This window comes from Sinocyclocheilus anshuiensis, unplaced genomic scaffold (genome assembly GCF_001515605.1).
Source record: "Sinocyclocheilus anshuiensis isolate Anshui unplaced genomic scaffold, SAMN03320099.WGS_v1.1 scaffold1578, whole genome shotgun sequence".
Classification (NCBI taxonomy): Eukaryota; Metazoa; Chordata; class Actinopteri; order Cypriniformes; family Cyprinidae; genus Sinocyclocheilus; species Sinocyclocheilus anshuiensis.
Genome location: NW_015544225.1, coordinates 86,236 through 107,856, shown reverse-complemented (window position 1 = coordinate 107,856; position 21,621 = coordinate 86,236). Strand labels below are relative to the sequence as shown.

The following is a 21,621-nucleotide window of genomic DNA, read 5'->3' as shown; positions in this document are numbered from 1 at the left end:
GAAATTGATATAAAAACATTGGCCTAGCAAAAAAAAAAAACCCACTATACTACAATCTAATATTAATACTGAAGTCCTCGACGGGGGGTCATTTTCAGTACAGTTGGTAGCATGACACACGATTTCTCTAGTTAACACAACAAACTTTGTCTGTTGAGTCTTGTTCTTCCAAGCTCTGCTTTTCATTGAGATCATGAAAACTGCACCTGTGTTGGGCCGTTGCCTTGTTCTTTGCCAAGCAGTAATTGAAATGTTATTGCCAATCTCTCCCTTTCATCTTTTCTCCTCTCCACCTTTTCTCAAGGACAAAGGAGCCACATTGCTATCCATTTATGCACTGAAAAGCTCTCAATAAAGAGATACTGTTATTTTTTGTGAGACAAAATAAAGACACACTTTCTCTGTCTCATGACCATGTTTTTGCATTATGTATTATTATTATTTATTATTAAATTGTCAGCCTTTTTGCTCCTCATAAATTCACAACAAACAATTGTTCAGTCTGTATTTAGGATCAACATTAACATGTACTAAGATGCTTTATTTTATTAAAAATACAAAAATCCAGATGATCAGCGATAAAAAAAATATATATATATTTTAAAGTGTTTTGTTATTGCAAAACTAACATTAAGATTAGAGATTAATGTTCCATATTCAATCCTCACTATTGCTCCACAATTCATGTCGTTTAAACAACAAAAGGAGACATCTAAGCTCTTTTTGTTGTTGAACCCTGACGAGATCGACCAAATGGACATCACCCAAATGAACAACTACAATATTAGATCTAGTAGACTTAATGACATAAGATCATTTTTGGTCTTATTCCTGTGTAAAAGTCCTTTCCAGTGTCCTTAATTCCAGCTAGGGATTACAATCTAAAGACACTGTGGATTAGCAATACCAATTGAGCTCTGCTGTAATACGGGCCAAGAGAAATGGCACACACAAATCCATGGCCTAATTTTTACACTTGCTTATTTGCTGTAATTCTAATCTGACACAGAGAGTTCAGTCTGTTTTATGATTGTTAAACAATGAGTTCTATCAGTAGATCAGATAAATCAAATAAATATTTTTGCTAAGAACTACTGAAACACCATATTGTAATTTTATTGCAAAGTTGTAGTGGAAGACAAACAATTTCTTCTACCACTATCACAGCAATCAAGTCATTTTAGCTTTTTTGTATGATTTCCTTAACTGGAATGTTGACTTTGGAAAGTTCTAACTGAAAATAGCTAATTTTCCTTTTTAATGTTTCTTCTTTATACATAATAGATGTAATGTTCACACATATTCCATCCCATTGAATAGCTCATTATATATGCACAGGAAGGAAGTGAGAGAAAACAATAAAGGACAGGAATAAGTAGCAATGTGTGCAGTGCTTGAGAAGTGGAGCATTGCTGCAACTGATTCAACTATTCATGCTCTTTATGTAAATTCAAATTAGTGGAAAGCAGTAGCTCAGTGACATATGACATGTTCATATAGTCAGCTTGGCACTGCATATGTGCATGCATGCATATGTGAATTAATTTTAGACTCTCTCACTTGATTGGCCATCTGCTTCCACTGATGTGAGGCTGCATAATCAGAAAGGTGAACAAATCAGGAGGCTTGACTCCTCAGACTGCAGTTTCCACTAATGCAGAAAAAAGAAAGTGCACTTATTACTGAAAATGAAAGTGTAATTATTACTGATGCATATGGCTGACCTGCCCATATTATTAAGCGCTATACATCTATGTGTTTTAAAATCGACAGATGCTGTATTTCTGTCAATGCATTTGTGCATTTTTACATGACTACATCAATGACATTGCACATTAATTAAATTGTAGAACAAATGTGAAAATCCATCTGTTTTTAGTAATTATTATTTTGACTACACTGATCATGAGCGCCTTATAACGATTTTTTTTCAACGGGTAGCTGATGCCACCAATGTGGTGGCAACTACTAAATGCAATAAACAGTATTTTTTTATAATTGAAGTGATTATTAATTATTACGTATAATAATTATCATTCTAATAATAAATTATGTGGAATGCATGATGTCTAAATGTAATAAATAATTCAACAAACAAAAACAAATAAATAAATATGTGTTTCATATATATGAAATATAAATACACCTATAAAATGAATAACAATAACATTTAAATTAATTATTGTATGCTTTATATTAAATCATTTTTTACATGCAATTTTTTCTTATTGGACTAATATTAAATTAAATAACTCTTCTAATAATAATTGAGAAAACTTATTTTTTTTAATTATGAATAAATATATAACAGTACCACCCAATATAAAATGCCATATCATTAAATGTTCTAGCTTTAATAATAGTTCAGTCAGATACAAAGGATCGTCATTTCTTTTCTCCATAATTTAAATGTCATGTTGAGTGGTCGAGTGGATCTGCTCAGGGTCAGAAAGATGGTTTAATGAAACACAATGCAGAAAGAAAGAAATTAGGGGTGGAACGTTCAACTTAGCCTACTCACGGTTCGGTTTGTATCACGGTTTTAGAGTCACGGTTTGCGGTCTGCTATAGGATACTTACCAAGACGGCATTTTGACAATTTTTGTGTGCATTTGTCCATTTAAACACAATACTTCAGAGAGAGCTTAATATTTGCACGCGTTCTGAGGAGCGGGTTTGCACGCTTCGGATGAGCGCACGCACAAATCTTCTCACTGCGTCCTCTGGCTCTTAAATGTTTAAACTGGCAAATCTTACACGAGTTTAGTTTAAACACAGATATCAACGTGTGCTGTTCAGGTCTCATCTGTGTGCGCGCGCTATCAGCACCCCGGTGATGACGGAATAAATTACTGCTCATATTCCAGCATACGACATTCGCATTGAACAAGAGTGAATGGTTTGTCCACTTTTTTTTCCATCGCAGTTGTTGTAATGTATTGGGAAGCCAGAATGCGCATCCATCCACAGAAACAGAAACATATAGCCGAACCCTGTTTGTTGTACGTGTTATTTATAGCAAACCATATTACAGATGCGTTGTCAGATTTAAATTGAACCGCGGTAGTGCTTGCCGAACCGTGTGTGGAGAACCGTACGGTTCGATTTTTTTCCGCGAACCGTTCCACCCCTAAAATAAATCCTTGAATCTATCTGTGAAAGAGCAGTTATAATGAATAGTTGTTTCCAGGGGCATTTAATGACATGAGACAAGTGAAAAAAGCCACAATGGTCCAAGGGCAGAGTAATACACCATCCACTTATGATTTGCTCAGAAGAGATGGAGAGGAAGGTCACTGCATGCTAGACTGAGTGCAGAGCATTCTATTGCCGCTGTTGTTTCTTCTATCCTGGTTTTCCATTCATGTGTGACCAAGATAGCTTTCATTTTTTTCTTCAGATTTCAGACTTCTTTCATAAGTGAAATCTGCACTGTACTAATAATAGAAAACATTTTCAAGAGCTGTCAACTGTGACTAGCTGTCTGTAAAATGCAATGTGACACAATGAAGAACTATATTTACGTGATAGCAAAAATGAAGAAAAATGAAAATATCTCTGAAAAGCAATGGATAATTTCCAATGAGGAGAAATGACATCTGTGTATCACATATTTCATTACACAATAATTGTAGATTTGTCACTAGAGAAGATAGAGCTGTTTTCGAATTAAATAGCTATAATATCTTTGAAATTAGGCAGAAATTGGTTGTATTTCAACAACACAGTAAATTAAATGCTCTCTGTATGTAATATCTATAACAGAAAATTTATGGATTATGGTGAACCCACTGTTTGTGGACTAAGCAACTAGATGGCAATGAAAGTTGAAAATATTTTATCAACTGAATAAAAGAAGAGTAAATAAAAAGAACCTGAGTTTCTTTATTGTAAGTAGGCCTATCCATTTAACTTATTTATTTAAGACAGTAAAACTCGGTTTTATACAATATGTAGGGTGTTTCTTTAGCTTGAGGCACATTTATGTCTCAGGATTTTTTATTTTTTTATTTTTTTTTAAACTGAAAAGGGTCTGCTGTAGTTACCTCTGAAACCACAAGATGACACTATTTCCTAAAAAACGAATAATAAGACCCATGACTACACACTAATAGCGAGTGTAACTTTCAGGATAATGCTCCGATCCACCTAGTAAATGTAGTCGTGTTTGCGTTAGCTACTTAAGAATATTGAAAGTCATTTTTAGTTTAATCCGAATCCAATCCATAGAGTGAGTTTATTCGCTCAAACGACTGTAACAATTCCCTATCTTCATTTATTATCCGAAAGCCTTATTTTATGCCCAGTTCCAGCTCTGTGTGTTTAAATGCTGCGTGCCACTATGAGCTCGAGACACGCTGACGTCAGCGCCGAAACACTGAACGAAACAAGCCATTTCCAGCAGCGCGAGCCTCTGCCGGAGCGCTGGGCCTGCCCAAACTACTTCTGATAGTTACCCAGTGTCTGATCCGAGAAGTTGAACGGTGCTTTGACTGCTTTTCTTCAGTCAGTGACCGCGTCTCTCTGAAGAGCATCGCACGCAGACGGAAGGCGCAAACATGTCCGTGAAGCCGGAGGCAGACTCGGAGGGCAGCTGGTACGGGGATGATTTTGAGAAGATTGACCGCTTCGGGAGCACCTCCGCCGTCCGGCGGGATGACTTGGGAGACGACCGGCAGATGGGAGACTGGGAGGACGAATCAAGTGATGATAAACAGTTTTCCAGCCATCCCGAAAGCGACCAGCAACCGCTCCCTGTTGTCATGGAAACTGCGTCCACAGGTAATGTGATTTTAATGTACATCGTCATATATGCAACGCTTTGAAATACCTCGATGCTTAACTTCTCTGTCGCCTGGGGCCTGGTTATCAGGTAGCAGTTACCTTGGCTTGCTGGCTCGCTCTGTCTGGAGTGGAAGTTTTATTGAATTTAGGGATGGGCATCGTAAGGAATTGAATTCCTCTCGATTCTATATTTCACAACACTTTAGAGATGGCATATGGTTCTATGTATTAAAATGATTAATAAACAAAATATCACTGATTCTAATAAGCATGTGTACACATTGTAAAAATATTTTATACACAATCTTGTATTGTATTGTATTGTAAAAATATATTACACACATTATAAAATAATGTCTTACACATATGTGTATAACAAACCAGTCAGTATTTGTAATTGACTTACGTGGATAAGCAAGGGTAACAGTTATTGGTTCATTTCGAATCTGACATGACTAAAGTAATAATTTATGGTTCAGAAAGCAAGTCAGTTTAATTTAGCGACAGATCCAGCTGAATCAAAGGTGTTTTTGATTCTAAAAGTTGCTTTGTGACAGTTAAGTGAGTTACTGGATCAACAATAATTCATTCAAAACAAGGATTCTTCCAGGAAGTAAACACCACATGTATATTTTTAATATAATAATAATTTGTATTCTACTTATGAAATTTATTCTTTTATTAACTGCTAAATGTACTATATCTATCCAATATCACAAAAATAAGCAATCTATTTGTTCTTATAGTTTTTATATTCATGTCTGAGACCTATTGTTGATAGGTCAACACTTTGGCTACTAAAAACTAATTTTACTTACTATGATTTATAGTGTTATACATACCATGAAAAAACTGCAAATGCAAAATACACTGTTAGTGAGATGTTGTATAACTTTTTTTCCCCCTTCAGTTGCTGGATCTTTATCTTTGTCATTATTTCAATGTGCTTCAGCTGCTTTTCAAACCAGACACTTTACAGTAACCTTTACTGCATAGAGATCAATACGTGACATTGCCATTTGAACATCTCACAGGCTTGGATCGAAAATTTGTTATATGGCATTATGCTACTAGAGAAACCCTATGACAGACAGACAGAGCTGTTCAGACTAGTCTTTCATCATGTGGTTGTTTTTTTTTCGCTTAGTGAAATGAGATTGTAGCTCCATTTCTATAAAAAAACACCAGTCCAAAATTAGTCTTTACAACCAGACAGAAATATAAGAGATAAGAAATGCTAATACTATATGCAATAGGAAGCTTTTTCAGGTTTGCACGTCTCTTAAAATTGTTTTGTTTTTCAGTTGTAGCTTAGACAAGCCTGCCTTTCTGTGTTTAATGAATCTTAATGCTGCAGACTGTTGAGTGAAAGTGATATTATGTAATAGTCTTTCATGTGGGTATCGGAAAGATGGAGAAGTTATCACTGAATAACAAAAAAATAACCTCGTTATGAGCTATAAAACAGTAAGCCTAATGTGAAAATGGTATTAGGTGATAAGGGAAAAAATCAATCAAATCATCATGTATTGCAAGAGTAAAACAGCAATAAAAGTGCTTCAACAGCAGTCTAAGCTTTCTGCTTTTAATTAACCAAACAAAAGGACATTTGGAACATTTTCTAAAATTTCCCAATTTCCTAACCTATGCAAGTCAACACTAAAGCACTGATATAAATGAGCTCGAATTAGTATCTTTAGCATATTAAGTTTCATTATAGATGCATCATGAGTCACACAAGATTTGTAGAAGTTGTTTTGTGTGTATCCGAATCACCAGACTGACATTGACAAGTGAATGAAATTTAGAGTCCTGTAGTAAAATCCTCTAATCAGACTGAATCTCTCTCTAGCTGAATGACAGCCTGTCCCAGTGCTTATTGAACCACAGTACTGACTCCTAGAGGATGTGATACTTGGCCTTTTGGATCACATTTAGAGCACATTGTTAAACACATTCTTGATGTTGATATTAACATGAATTGAGCTTGACACTTTAGGTGAGAGCACATAGTAACTCTATTACTTATTTGACTTTTGATAAGACTATTTTAGATTAAAGTTTAGCAATACCATTTGTACATGAATAATTTAATGGACAGACATGAAACATAACCTCTGACAGAATGCATTTAATGTGAATACATCATCTTTTTGATAACATATAAGTCAGAGCAAGAGCAAACATTAGTGTTTTTTATACGGTTATTATCTTTACTAATTCTACACATCTGCTACTACTGCAACTACTTGTTACAATTTGCTAGCTTGCAATGCAGTTATTCTTATGTTTTTCACCATATACAAACTTGATAATTTCCTCCTGTTTTCATAAAACATTTTTTTCTCTACAAACAGTTCACCAGTATCTTGCATGGCTTCTTTGGCTTGCTGGCATCACTATTTAATTTAAGGCAGATATAATGAGCAATTATATATGATGTGTAGGTTGTGTACTGGAGAGACCCCACTGTGTTGTCTTTCATGGTACCCCGATCAGAAATCAGAAAGCCTTATGAGTTGTATACAGACAGGCCGTTCATTGTTTTTAATGTCTTCGCTTCAGTGAACCGTGATTCATTAGGGACACTGGAATGCAAGTTCACTTTCTTCTTTACACACATACAGAAAGCGTTGCTGGTTGCAGAATATCACATGGGCATCAGAAAGTACTAAGAACCATAACAAGATTTAAAAGAATCTATTTCCCTTTGCGGGAACACATTCGCCTCATTAGCACTGACTCAGCACTTGCTGCCATGATTTAAAAATGCTTGTATAGTTCAGAAACTGCTTTCTGTATATACTGATATTCTACAATAAATTGATTAAACAACATTATATATTGTATAATTTTTAACTGCTGCTCCAGACTGTTCACATGAATTTTTGTGAACATTTCTCTTGTTTTCTAGTACATTGAGAAGCAAATGGCATCATATTATGCTTAAAACAAGAAAAAGCATTGCCAGTGTCAGAGTTTTTTTTTCCATATAAAAATACTGACATGAGAAAATAAAAAAGGCAATAAATGTTCATCATAAGTAATTGGTACTTAATTGGGTCTAGAAAGAAAAGAGACCCCAACCTCCAAAATTTAGTGTATTTATATTTAAATGCAATATTGTTTGTCTAGTTTTCATCCTTATTCTTTACTTTTGTTTCTATCCTTTACCAAGCATTGTTGAATATTTTCAACATGTAGGAAAAATACTAGAAACAAGCTTAATGGCCAAACATAAGGTGTGTATAGCCAATGTATTGTTTGTTGTGATGAATGAATCTCAATGCAGCAAGCATATCGCATTACAGACTAAAGCGATTATGTAAAAGCTTTAAACATATGCTCATTTGTCCAGCCCTACGAGGTGGACAGATTATTGTCTTCTTTTCCTGACAGATTGTTCTCTGTGGTAATTAACCCCAGTGACGCATTGAAAATGGTTGTTTAAAAAAAATTGAAAATGAATTTAGAACCTAATAGATTTCAGAAGCTGCTGATTTTTAAAACCACTATTGATGGTTGGGGTCATATTTTGTATTTAATTTTATATAATTACTACATTGTTCTTTAAATATTGAGATTGCTATGCTTTACCTTTTACATTTTTCACTATAAACCCACAATTCCTGCAGACACTGTCATGCTGGAACAGTTGGTTTTCAGGTACAAGAGAAGTACCTCCAACAGCTGCTCCAACAGCTGCTCTCCATCTGCATCTGTTCTCATGATGAAGTAAATCCGGTGAATTCATACACATACACATAGAGTAACCATGTGAAAGTGTGCCTGCAGTGACTTGAAGTTGGCACCAACTCCTCATGTGCCACAAACCTGTCAGTGGCATCTTGATCTTCCCTTCAACCTTATCTGTCTGTCAGACGTACTGTTCTGCAGAGATACGTGCTGGTGGCACAGCAGAGATGAGTGTCTAAAAGGAAGCCCATCTTAGTGACAGAGAGCTTTTTAAAAAAAAATAAAAAAATGAAATTGTGGGATATAATTATGCTGTTTTGAAACATAACCCCTGTCATATTTTACCTCCCAGTCACTTTTTATCACTCTTGTTTGTTAAGGAAAGTCTGCAGTGTCGCTTCATCAGTGTCTTCCTGTGAAGATAGACCTGGCGCTGACCAGAAATAACACAGAATAGAGGAAGGAAGTCCTCACAATGTACTGATCTTTCTAAGCTCAGTTAAAACAGTCAGAGCTACTCAGCTAAGGAAAGAGAAATTCGCTTCTTGCCAAAAGTAGATTACACACTTGTGTGTCAAAAGGACAACATAATCAAAACATCATATATAGTAGAGTACATCCAAAACAATGAGTTGTGAAAGAGCAAGATCAGAGCTAGTCTGATCTTGCTAGTTAGTCAGGATGGTAGTTCTGCCAACATTTTCACTGGCTTTAGCATAGTTTTTGGAGTGCTGTGCTAACTGAAACTGAATATTCATTTAACTGCTATAGGAGGCCCTTGTGAAAAACAAGTTCACTTTATCATCATTTTAAAAAGAGACTTTACTCTTATTACAGAAATAATATACTTAATTGCACTTTAGAGTCCTTATTTGACCCACTTAAGCAAGATGTAAGTACATCTTTGTATGTAATTAAGGGCCAAGCACTGAAGGTGCGATGGCACCTATTGTATCCGTTGGTGTTCTTTTTTTTCTTCCATTTCTTCTTCCACTCTTGAGTCTATGGCAGCACATAGAACCGCTTGCGGGAAAGTTGTGAAATTTGGTACACTGATAGAGCACCGTCTTAACATTAACCATAGCAAGTTTGGAGTCTCTAACTCAAACTCTCTCTACTCAAACTCCACTTGTCCAAAGTTTCACTCATGTGTATGCTAATAACTTTTGAACCGTAAGGTACGTAAGGAAAATTCTTTTTTTCACCTGAATCCTTGGCTCACGCCAAGTTGAATGAACTCCAAAATTTAAAAATCGTAAGGTTTCGTTTTTTCGCTATTTTTAATAGTTTGTAAAACCTACTTTTTCGAACTCATCTGATTTTCTGTATCTGATTTTCACCAAAATTGGCTCAGATCATCTTCAGACCATGCTGGCAAAAAAATATGGAATTCAAGTTGATTTGTCAAACCATTCTCGAATAATGCGCGGGCAAATTCTATGAAAAGCCTGCAAAAATGGATGTGAGCCTATATCACCGCAACGGTTTTGCATATTGAGACCAAACTTGGTGTGTGTTATAACAAGCATAACCTGAGGCTACCTGTAGTGTTTCGGCACAGTGCCACCTAGTGGTCAGGAGATATGAAAAATGGCTATTTTTGCTTATAACTTCTGAATGGTTTTGCCAAAAGTCACAAAACTGGTCTCTTTAGATTCGGAGGAGCATGCGGAGTAGGGATGGGTATCGTTAAGGTTTTAACGGTATTACTACTCACCGATAGCAGAACCGTTAACGTCAGAGCTTATCGATACTCCGGTCTTTCATAATTTAGCCCCGGTACCGATTAAATACCGAGTTTCAGTACCCATCCCTAATGCCAAGTCAAATCAAATTTCCCATATCAGCCATTTTGGGTGTCGGCCATTTTGAATTTTGTCGTAACATGCTATATTTTACGAACGCATTGACTTATCGTTACGATAAATGCTAATAACTTTTGTTTACATTAACCTATTGTAATGAGACTGATGTTGATAGATTCCTTGGATCATGCCGAAAACATTGATACCAATTATGCCATAATTGGCTGAATTTCCTGTCCACCATTTTGATTTATGTTGAAAACCTACTTTTTCGAACTCCTCCTAGACCGTTGGTCCGATTTTCACCAAATTTGTCTCGGATCATCTTCAGACTATGCAGGCAAAAAGTTAGGGATTTCGTGTAGATGTACGAAACGGTTCTCGTTTAGCGCATCAATGAATTTGCCGGAAAGATGCCAAACTGCATCTGAGGCTGTATCTCTGCAATAGCTTTGACATATTGACACCAAACTTTGTATGTGCCATTGTCACCTCACACTGATCACGCAACATAAATTTGATAACAGCGCCACCTATTGGTCAAGAGTGATAAACCATTCATTAACCATTAATTATGACATTTCCAAAACTGCTAATATCTTTTGATTGCATTAGCCTATTGTAATGAAACTAGTCTCAAAATATTCCTTGGGTCATGCTGACAACATAGATACCAATTATGCCATAGTTAGCCGAACTTCCTGTCCGCCATTTTGATTTATGTTGAAAATCTACTTTTTCGAACTTCTCCTAGACCGTTGGTCTGATTTTCACCAAATTTGACTCAGATCATCTTCAGACCATGCTGGCAAAAATGTATGGATTTCGTGTCGATAGACAAAACCGTTTTTGTACAGCGCCGCTACAAATTTGAGGTATAATGCCAAAATGACTCTGAGGCTGTATCTCTGCAAAGCTTTAACATATTGACACCAAACTTTGTGTGTGCCATTGTCACATCACACAGAACACACCACATATATTTGGTAACAGCGCCACCTATTGGTCAAAAATGATAAGCCAATAAATCATATTACTAGTAGTTGTATTTATGATTTTGCAGCCATTTGGACTAAAATCATCTTAAAATTGTTTTAATTACTCATTGCTGCAGTTGGTCTGATGCTTGCTTCTGTAGTGCTTGGCCCCCTAATTGCTGCTTGCAGCTATGTTTTCATAATTACTTCTATTGTCTTTGTGTATTGCCGAAAGTACTGATTATAGTAAAGTGTAAAATATAATGGTAAACAAAAAATCTTTTGAAACTTGTATTAAGTTGAAATTTAGTATGTTTAAAAATGTCATGTTGAATAACACATTACAGTTAAAATGATAAAACTTCCGATTTACTATTTCTATTTAGTATTTACTTGTAATTTAGTATGTTAGTCAGCATATCAAAATAAGTGTACTTGTTTAAAGCACAACAAGAGATTATCAAAACAATTATTTAAAATGTACTTTAAATTGTGTTAACACTGAGTGTGTTTGAAAACATGGAAGTGTACTCTCTAAGTACTTAAGTGGTCTTTTATTTCATTAAGATTATAGAATCTGCAAGTACAGTTTTATAAAAAAATACTTTTAAAATTTGAAGTACATTGCACATGCACATTCAATACAATTAAGCACACTTCTTTATCATTAGGTGGCCTATAGCTAAGCTCCTCTTGTAAATTAGCATTAGCTAGTTTTAAACTTGATACACATATGTGTTTTTACTACAAGACATTATGTCTCAATTTGAGATATAAATATGACACCATATGTCAGTAGCCCTGCTTTTATTGACTTGTTAGCTGACTTTTCTTTCTTTCTTTTACTTAGTTAATCCATTAGCTACATGCAACACTATGCATGTTATATTTGAGCAACAGTGACAAGTCTGAAGCTGTATAGTGTTGTAAAACTTATACTGTGGATCCTGCTAATTCTCCTCTGAGTTCTTTAGGTTTAAGCAGAGTGATTAGCTTTAGCGCATTAGTGTTAGTGCCATGGCTAATGCCTGACTCTTACCTAACACATCACCAGAACATGAGCTTTACCCTAAACCCTAGAACCTGTGCCAACAATGCAACAACCACACACAACCAAACACTCACACAGCCAGTATGTGACCTTTTTGAAATTTTGTAATGGCCAAGAGAGAAAAATATAAAGAGTTCATTTGCAAAACCAGGAAATTCCATTTTTATTTATTTTCATGAATCCTGTGTTTTTTTTGTGTGTGTGTGTGTGTGTGTGTGCATTCCAAGTAATATCAATCAAACTGCAGATGGGTTGTTTTGAGTAAGTAATAATAACTCAAACAAATAAACTAAAGTTAATTGAAAGTTTTTTATATATAATAAAGTTTTTTTTTTTAGCAAAAGCAGATAACTCCAACATTTGTTTTTTGGCAAATGTTTCAGAGTTAAACAAAAACACTAATTTAATCTTTGTAATCTCCTCAGCTGACAATGTAGACACGTCAAGAAACAGCTTAGATGGCTACAGAAAATGAACAAGGACATTTAAAACATAAATCTGCAGTGACTTAATGATATGAGAAAGACAAATAACATATGAAGTGTTCATTTGCAAAAACCGATAAACACCACCTTTAAAAAAAAAATGAACTGACCGCTGTGCATTATTATCCATATATAGTGCGATCCAGTGAAGCTGAAGATATCACTCATACAAATCTAGTATTACTTGGCTTAGTAAATACCCAATTTCAATGGCTTGAATTCAGCCTTCTTTTCTTTGTTGACATATTTCCTTTTGAAACAGGAAGCTGACTTTACAACTGCAACTTTATTTTTCATAATGTAAGTTTGTAGGTCAGTATGATTTTTTTATTAGATATTTTTATTTAGCAAGGTTGCATTACATTTATGAAAAGTGACAGTAAAGGCTTGTACATTTTTACAAAAGATTTCAATTTTGAATAAATGCTGTTTTTTTTTTTTACTTTGAATTCATCAAATAATTCTGAGAAGAAAGTAGCATGGTTTTCACAAAAATATTAAGCAGCTCAACTGTTTTCAATATTGATAATAATAAATGTTTTTGAGCAGCATATTAGACTGATTTCTGAAGGATCATGTGACACTGAAGAGTGGAGTAGAATGGCTCATGCAAACTCATGCAGGATTGTCCGTCACATACTGAGACATTTCAGTGACAGTCACTGAGATGATCCTATTGCTATGTGGTTGCAGGTACTTATTTTTACAATATCAGTTAACCTGATGTGTTACTTAGCAATGCGTTAAAGAAGGTTGTGAGTTGATGTAGTTTTTGTTTTTGAGGTATCAGTGGCTCTCTTCTCTCTCTGCACTTTTTTTCATAGATCCTCACACTTCTTAGCTACTGATGGTTAAAAATAGAGCCCCAGTGGAGTCGGTTTGCCCAGTGAATGTAGGGCAGTACAGAGACAGAGGCACAGGCTCTCTGATGGAGTGGGGTCATGTTAGTATGGTCATGCAATTATCCACAGTTTCACTTCATTTGTAGTGTGGCGGGAAACTCACCTGATACTGAAGTCAACAACAGAGAGAGAAAAAACTAAAATGAGCCTATAGTGAAAGTCATTTTCAAAACAAACAAGTGGATTAAAATGAACTGAAATGAGACTGATATTGAAAACAAAATTATAAAACAAAATAATACACACTTACCCGCTCATCCATCCATCTCCTAACCTCTCTCCTCCTCTCCATCTGTTCATTCACCCAGCATGATCAGAATCAGTGAAGCTATGAAAAACATTAAGCTACCTCTAGGTATAATATTACATTGTTTTTAACAACTTGATAATTAAATCAACCTTTATAAAGCAAACTTTTAAAGTGATATCTATAGTCTTTTTAATCAACAGTAAATATCTGTATTATGTGCCACGACATGGAAACAAAAGTATAATGATTGAAACCAAAACCAGGTTTGGAATGCATCTTACCCTGTCATATTAGATTTTACAGTATAGCAATATGTGTTATTTTGATAGAATCACTGTTTCTGGTTTTGCAGTTGTTGTAATTGTTCATAAGGGCTGACTTTAGTTGTTTTTTCTCAAAAAAATACACTTTTTAGCTTAACATTCAACAACAGTCGCTCTTTGAATCAGTGAAATTGACAGCTACGAGGCACTGTGATATCTGCTGAGTCACTAAAATCATAACTACGCAGGCTAGAATGGAATATTATAAGTAATAATATTCTGTACAATAACAGATAAAAACTCTACAGAGACCTTTTCTGCTTACACATTTTTTAATATCTGGGACATATTTATCACTTTAGTAGCATTTTTGCCTCAAGCCTGGATCATTGCTGACCCTGGTCTCTGCACATTAAACAAGTGAAAGGGATTTTTTTGTTTTTTGTACATTTCATGCTGCATTTTAATGTACAAAATGACACTTCACAATTAGGGAAAGATTAAGATCCTCCAGTTTTTACAATAATTATCACTGTATGGTTTCTTCTTGTTTTGTAGACTGAGGCAGGGAGATACTCAGGTGTCACCACCAATGCTCATTTTCTGATCCCTGTTGTGTGAGTGTGTGTGTTTGTGCTTCTCAAGCCCTTTTGTGACACCATTGCCGTCGACCTTCAGATAAACATTGAACTGGAAAACTGTCATCCGCCACAAATAGCCGCAGTAATAGAGAGAAGGACAGAGAGACAACAAGGGGTGGCCAATGTGATGAGAAGCACATAGAGACAAGGAGAATTGGTGTGGAGGGGGTGTGGTGGTGCCGTCACTAACTGCTGATGAGAGCTGTCACTGCCACACATCAATAAAGCCCTCTTGAGGACACTTTAAAAAATATTTCCACCTGAATCACACACACATACGTATTCTCTTTTTAGCATCTGAATTTCACAAACAACGCATGCACACAGTCGAATTCACCTCAAGGTCACTTGATGTAAGAAGCTTTGTGAGGCACAGCATGCCGTTACAGATCAGGTCAAACTACTGCTCTGGTGTGCAGCTCTCGTCTAGGATGCTGTATTTATTTAACAATATAATACAGCTGCAACAAAACAGTACAGTGATGTATAATCTTATTAGTAGAAACATAAAATATGGCTTATGAAAATATGCAAACAAATAAAAATATGAAAAAAAGAATCCATGAGTACTTTAGAGGAAATTTAAATAAAAAGACAACAATTAAATTTGATATTAACCGATAAAAAAAACAAAAAACCTCCCTTTACATGGTCATGGAAAAATATGAGATGGGAGGAAAAATGTTATTTTATTGCTTTTGTGTTCCTTCTCAATAGTTTTACATTTTCCATGAAAAACATTCTTTCTTTTTGCAAAACATTTTCTTTCAGAAAAATATTCCATTCCCAGAGAAGCTATGCATTCGTTTCCATTTTTGTTTCCAGTTGTTCTCCAGTTTTGTGAGTGAATACAAAAGTTTTGCTAGTGAACGCAAATGTTAAGCACATGAATGCAAAAGTACTGCATGTGAACATAAAATGTTTGCAAGAGAACACTAATCGCTTGCAAGAGAATGCAAAACACTTTGCAAGCGAATGCTATTTTTTCAGTGTAACGCAACAGTTTTTTGAATGAACGAAAGAGCATTTATATTGATTTTTGCTACCATCTAAATTTTTCCCATCACCATGTCCCTTTATGGGCTCCATAGTGTCATATTAGAAAAGGGTGTAAAGGGTGTATAGGTTTTTCTTTTTGGCTAGATTTGAGTCAGAATAACAACACTAATTTTTAGAATAATCATTGTTTAATCATTGTCGCACTAAGTATGTTAAAATGCTAAAATTCTTGCTCTTGTTCCTCTCCTCTCATGCAGATAAATCAGATTTAATCTTCCAGAAGAAGTCCACTGATGACAGGGATGACCTGTACACCTCCCTCTTGTCCAATCAAAGCTATGCCTCACATGAAGATACCTCCTACTTTTCTGGCAGCATGGGCAGATCTGGTGACAAAAATGCATCCAGCACAGAAGACTTCACCTCTGGATCCCATTTCCAGTTGACCTTGGACTCCGGCATCAAGAACCCCAGTGCAGAACCAACCGACAGCTCTCACAAGATACAAGCTTTTGACTCTTCTTACAACTATATGGACATCAGTCGTAAAGAGGACTCCTGTAGTTCACAGCGCCTCCTTGAGGACTGGAGGATGAGCGGCCTCTCAGAGCCCACCCAGTACACTAAACTGGAGAAGAGCCCATCACCGGTAGAAGTGGATGTGGAAGACATTGGCTCTGCTGCAATTCTGGACTCTCAGACCTTCCCATATGTGGAGGAACCATCTGATGAAGAGCTGTCTGACTACCAGCCCTATCGGTCTCCAGGTACCGGCAGCAGTGCCAGCCCAGTAAAAATCACCCTGACAGAAATGCCACCTACATCTGTATCGCCCACTACAGTCCAGCACAGCCCCACAGTTACAGTGTCAGAGAAGGAGAGCATTCTGAGTCTGGGGCTGGAGGGAGTGCCAACCGTCACTCTCTCAGAGCCTGAGGATGAAAGCCCTGAGTCATCTACACCCCCTACAGGTGGGCATCACCATCCCACACAAGCACTTCACTGTAATGTATCCACTAAACCACCTTTAATTCCTCTGCTAGCTGACCCTTTGCTTCTGTGTAGGTGTATTTGACAATCTGGAAACTTTCATACGTTTAAATTTATTCATTTGATTTGCTTTTATCTAAAGAGAATGAAAAATTAGCATTTCTATGACCAAATCTGGTGGAAAAAGCAGCAAAACCAGTTCCAAACAATTTGGAAAAGTTCAAGTTAGGACAGAAAAAGGGTGAGGCCCAATGAAAAATCAGGGTAGTTAATGTTGGCAGAGTACCGTTTAAAAGTTCACCACGATAAGACAAAACATCATTAAGCTACTGAGGTAGCAAAAATGAGCATTCACAAACATTTTCAAAATCAATAAATTGGTGATTCTTCAGCTTCAGGCGCTTTTTTATGCCCTAGGGATTGAGGAGTTTAAAACAAATGGAATTCAGCCTTTTTTCCTTTTTATTACATGAAGCTGACATTATGCCGTCATCATTTATTTTGCAACTTTTCAAATTATTTTTAGGTTTAGATTTTATTGTTTTAGCTTTATCCCAGGCCCAAAGTCTGCTGGAATGGTAAACGTGATTTCACCAAGTACAATATGTTCCTGGATCAACATCCTGGTTGATCCTGGAACAACATCCCAGGCAACCAATCCATTTCGAGGAATACGTTTACAGGAAATGTCAGTTTTAGGCTTACAACAAGGGTTATTCAGCTATCATTTCTCTTTGATTTTAGGGATAAATTATGGGTAGGGTTAGGTTTAGGGGTAGAAATAGGGTTAGGTCTATATTTTTGGACAGTAATGTTGTCCCAGGATCAACAAAAGATGGTGATCCAGGAACTTGTCTGACTTGGCAAGTTGATCTTCTAGAATCCACCAGGTCAAAAGTGCCCATAGTTGAGGAAACACCCAATATTTAAGAGCAGTGGCTCATTGACTATTATTGGCTGTACGTTACACAGTAATATAATAACACACACATGCTTACACTGTGGGATGCCTTGGCAAACCAGATGGCCACAAGACACCTTACCTTACTCCCTGTCCTTTATCTCTTCTTCTCTTTCTTAATAGAAGAGTCTGATTCTCCTTTGGATCCAAACATCCAGGCTGATGAAACTAAAATAATGAGTTCCACCCAAGACAAGACTCAAACATCTCCCATCTCACCCTCTCCACCTACTTCCAAGCAGGAGAGTTCCCCAATAGAGATGAAGTCTTCCCCCCCAAAACCTACCTTGCCTCCTTCCCCCCAGGATGTCGAGGGTAGCAGTGCCGAATCTGGAGACTCTGAGATTGAGCTGGTGTCTGAGGAGCCTAGTCCACGAGCTCCCAACACTGGCTACATGAGCTTCAGTAAGAGTCCCAGCACCACTTCATCAACCACAGTACCTTCCACAGTGCCCGCCACATCTTCTACCCTTGCGTTTGTCCCGAGTCCTGTAATGCAGTACAGCATCTTGAGGGAGGAACGTGAAGCAGAGCTGGACAGTGAACTGGCTCTGGAGTCCTGCGAAGAGGAAAGTCCCAAAAGATTGACCCACGACTCCACAAAGGGTTTCAAGGAGAGCCCACAGCCAGTCAAAAAACCCACAACCCTGACTTCGGCAACTAAAGAACCAGTCGTGACTCCCACTGCACCTTCTTCGACTGTTCCGGCCCCAGCCAGTGCTCCTAAAGAGAAGACATCCACCATGGAAGAGAAGCCCAAGCCCAGCAGCACAACCCCCAGTCCAGGTCTGCCAGAGCTGAAGGTGGAGCATCTTGCTGGGGAGGTTCACCAGAAAGAAAGAAGACGGTCCAGTCAAGCCCGCAGGGGCTCTGAGAGAATGACTGCACCACCCGTCGTCTTCCAGGGTCTAACCAGGGAGAAAGGTAAAACCATGTTCCCCAATAACTTATAGTCACCTCAAAACACAAGTTCTTATTGTCACTATCTTGAGTTATTCCATTTGAGCACAGTAAAGGTTGAACAACGGGTTTTTTGCGTAGTTCTGTCGCTCATCTGTCTGTCCAAATACACAACACAATACGTAATCAAACATTTGGATGAAAATTCTGTCATTAATTACTCACTCTCATGTCACCCTCACCTGTAAGACCTTCGGAACACAAATTAAGATATTTTTGATGAAATCCGAGAGCTCTCTGACCCTCCATAGACAGCAACGCAACTACCACATTCAAGGTCCAGGAAGGTAGTAAGGACATTGTTAAAATAGTCCATGTGACATCAGTGGTTCAACTGTAATTTTATTAAGCTACGGGAATACTTTTTGTGCGCAAAGAAAACAAAAATAACAACTTTATTCAACAATTCTTCTCTGCGTCACCCTAGCGCCATTTTGGAGAGTACCACAACGCTTTCCTCTAAATGTAAATAAAGCACAGTGCGTGTTCTATGTCAGTTGTTTAATTGCAGGAAAAGCACGCGCGTGTATCGTAATACTCTCCAAAATGGAGCTAGGGTGACGCAGAGGAGAAGAATTGTTGAATAAAGTCGTTATTTTTGTTTTCTTTGCGCACAAAAAGTATTTTCGTAGCTTCATAAAATTAAGGTTGAACCGCTGATGTCACATGGACCAATTTAATGATGTCCACGTTTCTGTGCCTTGATCGTGGTAGTACCCTTGCTGTCTATGGAGGGACAGAGAGCTCTCAGAATTCATCAAAAATATCTGAATTTGTGTTCCGAAGATGAACGAAGGTCTTATGGGTTTGGAACGACATGAGGGTGAGTAATTAATGACAGAATTTTCATTTCTGGGTGAACTGTCCCTTTAATGCAAGTACAGTATATGCATGCAAGTGTATAAATGCCTTTATGGCCCCAGTAAAACTACTATTTACATTTGAATCATTCTTTCTTAGTAATTCAAGTCTCACTATCAGGAAATAATTCTCTTAAAGAGACAGTTCCCACAAAAATGAAAGTTCTGTCATCATTTACTCACCCTCATGTCATCCCAAACCTGTTTGGTATTCTTTTTTCTGTGAAACATAAAAGGTGATGTTCTGAATTGTTGGTAACAGATTTGTTGACCAGTGACCAAAACAACACTTTATTTTATGAGACATTATTTTATGAGATATTTTATTTTATTTTATTTTATTTTATTTTATTTTATTTTATTTTGTTTTGTGAACTATCCCTTTAAGGCGAAAGACCTGTAATAGCTGCAATTAAAATAAAAACTGACTCAAGCTTGTTGGCCTCACCCTGGAAACTCCCTTTGGCTTTAACAGCAGGAAAAAAGCACATTTCAATGCATCAGTCCCTTGAGAATCAGTCATTACTGGGCATGCACAGGCTAGCTTACATGTAATATTTTCCTAATATTATATAAAGGCAGGATAATTGGTAATGTGGAATTTAATACAATTTCTCTTAGATATCAGTGCGTTTGCAAGCACTTTGAAAGTAACAGACCTAGATAATGTGATTGTTCAGAATTTATACAAATTAATCAAAGCTGTTATGCACTTGCACTAAAAGAAGGTGATGAGGCTCAGATTTCATAGAGCCATTTCCTGCTTAACTGTTCACTGCACATGTGTCATTGCTTTTCTTCATCATCCAACAGAAGTGGTCCAAAGAAATACAACACAATGTTAGATGACATTTCTAATCATCCCCAGAGCTCAAGAAGGTCATGCACATGAAATATCAATTTTACAAGACACATTTCTCACACAGCCCCTGAGCCTTTAGATGGGTGGCTAATGTTTTAGGTTTTTTTTCACACCTGACTGCTCCCTGCATCTGTTGTTTGTGTCTTCAGGATTCAGCAGAGCTCAGTGGAAATATCATGTTTGAAACCGTGAAAAATTATTATGGAAGATCTGGCTGACCTACAGCAGTTTGTGCTTTATAAAACCATATGGTTTATGAAAAACATTTTCATTCCTTCAGTGATGGGAACAAATCCCAGTAATGAGTAAGGGATATACATAATGAAAAATGGATGGCTGTGTTGCTCTGTTTATATGATCCTAATCACGATTTAAAAAACTAAATCAATAAAAATATTTATTGCTTTAACAATTAGTTTTATAAAAAAAAAAATAGTGAGAAAAAAGTGAAATATATATATATTAAACAATTAAATCTTTTTTTAATCAATTAGATAAATTTTAATATTTTTTCAATTATAGTTTTGACTAAATAAATAATTATCGACTTCATTGTGTATTAGCAGCTGAGTACGTCATTTGTTTGTGTCTGTTGAAGGCAGTCACCATCTTTTATTAATGCTCTGGCTTGGGGCTGGACTGTTGTTTGAAGATTTCAGAACAAAGCATCCCCCTGTGGTTCAGGTCAGTTTCTATCTGCTACATGTGTGACCAGCGAGTGCTGCCGTCTTGTGATTATATAGCCACACCGCAACATGGGAGGAGGAAAAATTGCACAAATCATATAGTGAGATAAAAAGGCATGGATTTCATTTCATTTGGGGTTCATAATTCCATTCTTGACAGATGAATATTTAAGTATATCTCGGCAAGTGGCTGGGATCCTGTCGTTCAATACTAATGCAACTGGAAAAAGCAGTTTTCAAGTCATGTTTGTCTTATAATCAATTAATTTTCTAATACAATTAATGTTTTATATGATGCTTGTCAGTCAATATATTCATCTTTACAGCACTTTGAACCATGGATACGTGTTTGTAAAAAGAGATCAGCTTTACTGTAGTGTGTGTGTGTGTGTGTGTGTGTGTGTGTGTGTGTGTGTGTGTGTGTGTGTGTGTGTGTGGGGCACACAGT

General features: G+C 36.6%; 1 protein-coding gene across 1 annotated transcript in view; it reads left to right on the top strand.

The window, feature by feature from the left end:
- The first annotated feature begins 4,148 nt into the window (after positions 1-4,148).
- The window catches only part of LOC107697289 (reticulon-1-like), a 40,509-nt gene continuing 23,036 nt past the window's right edge, over positions 4,149-21,621 (top strand). The window contains exons 1-3 of the mRNA XM_016498011.1: positions 4,149-4,782; positions 16,112-16,825; positions 17,929-18,729. Of these exons, the coding sequence (XP_016353497.1) occupies positions 4,560-4,782; positions 16,112-16,825; positions 17,929-18,729 (1,738 nt within the window). The 5' untranslated portion in view covers positions 4,149-4,559. The remainder of the gene's footprint in view (positions 4,783-16,111; positions 16,826-17,928; positions 18,730-21,621) is intronic.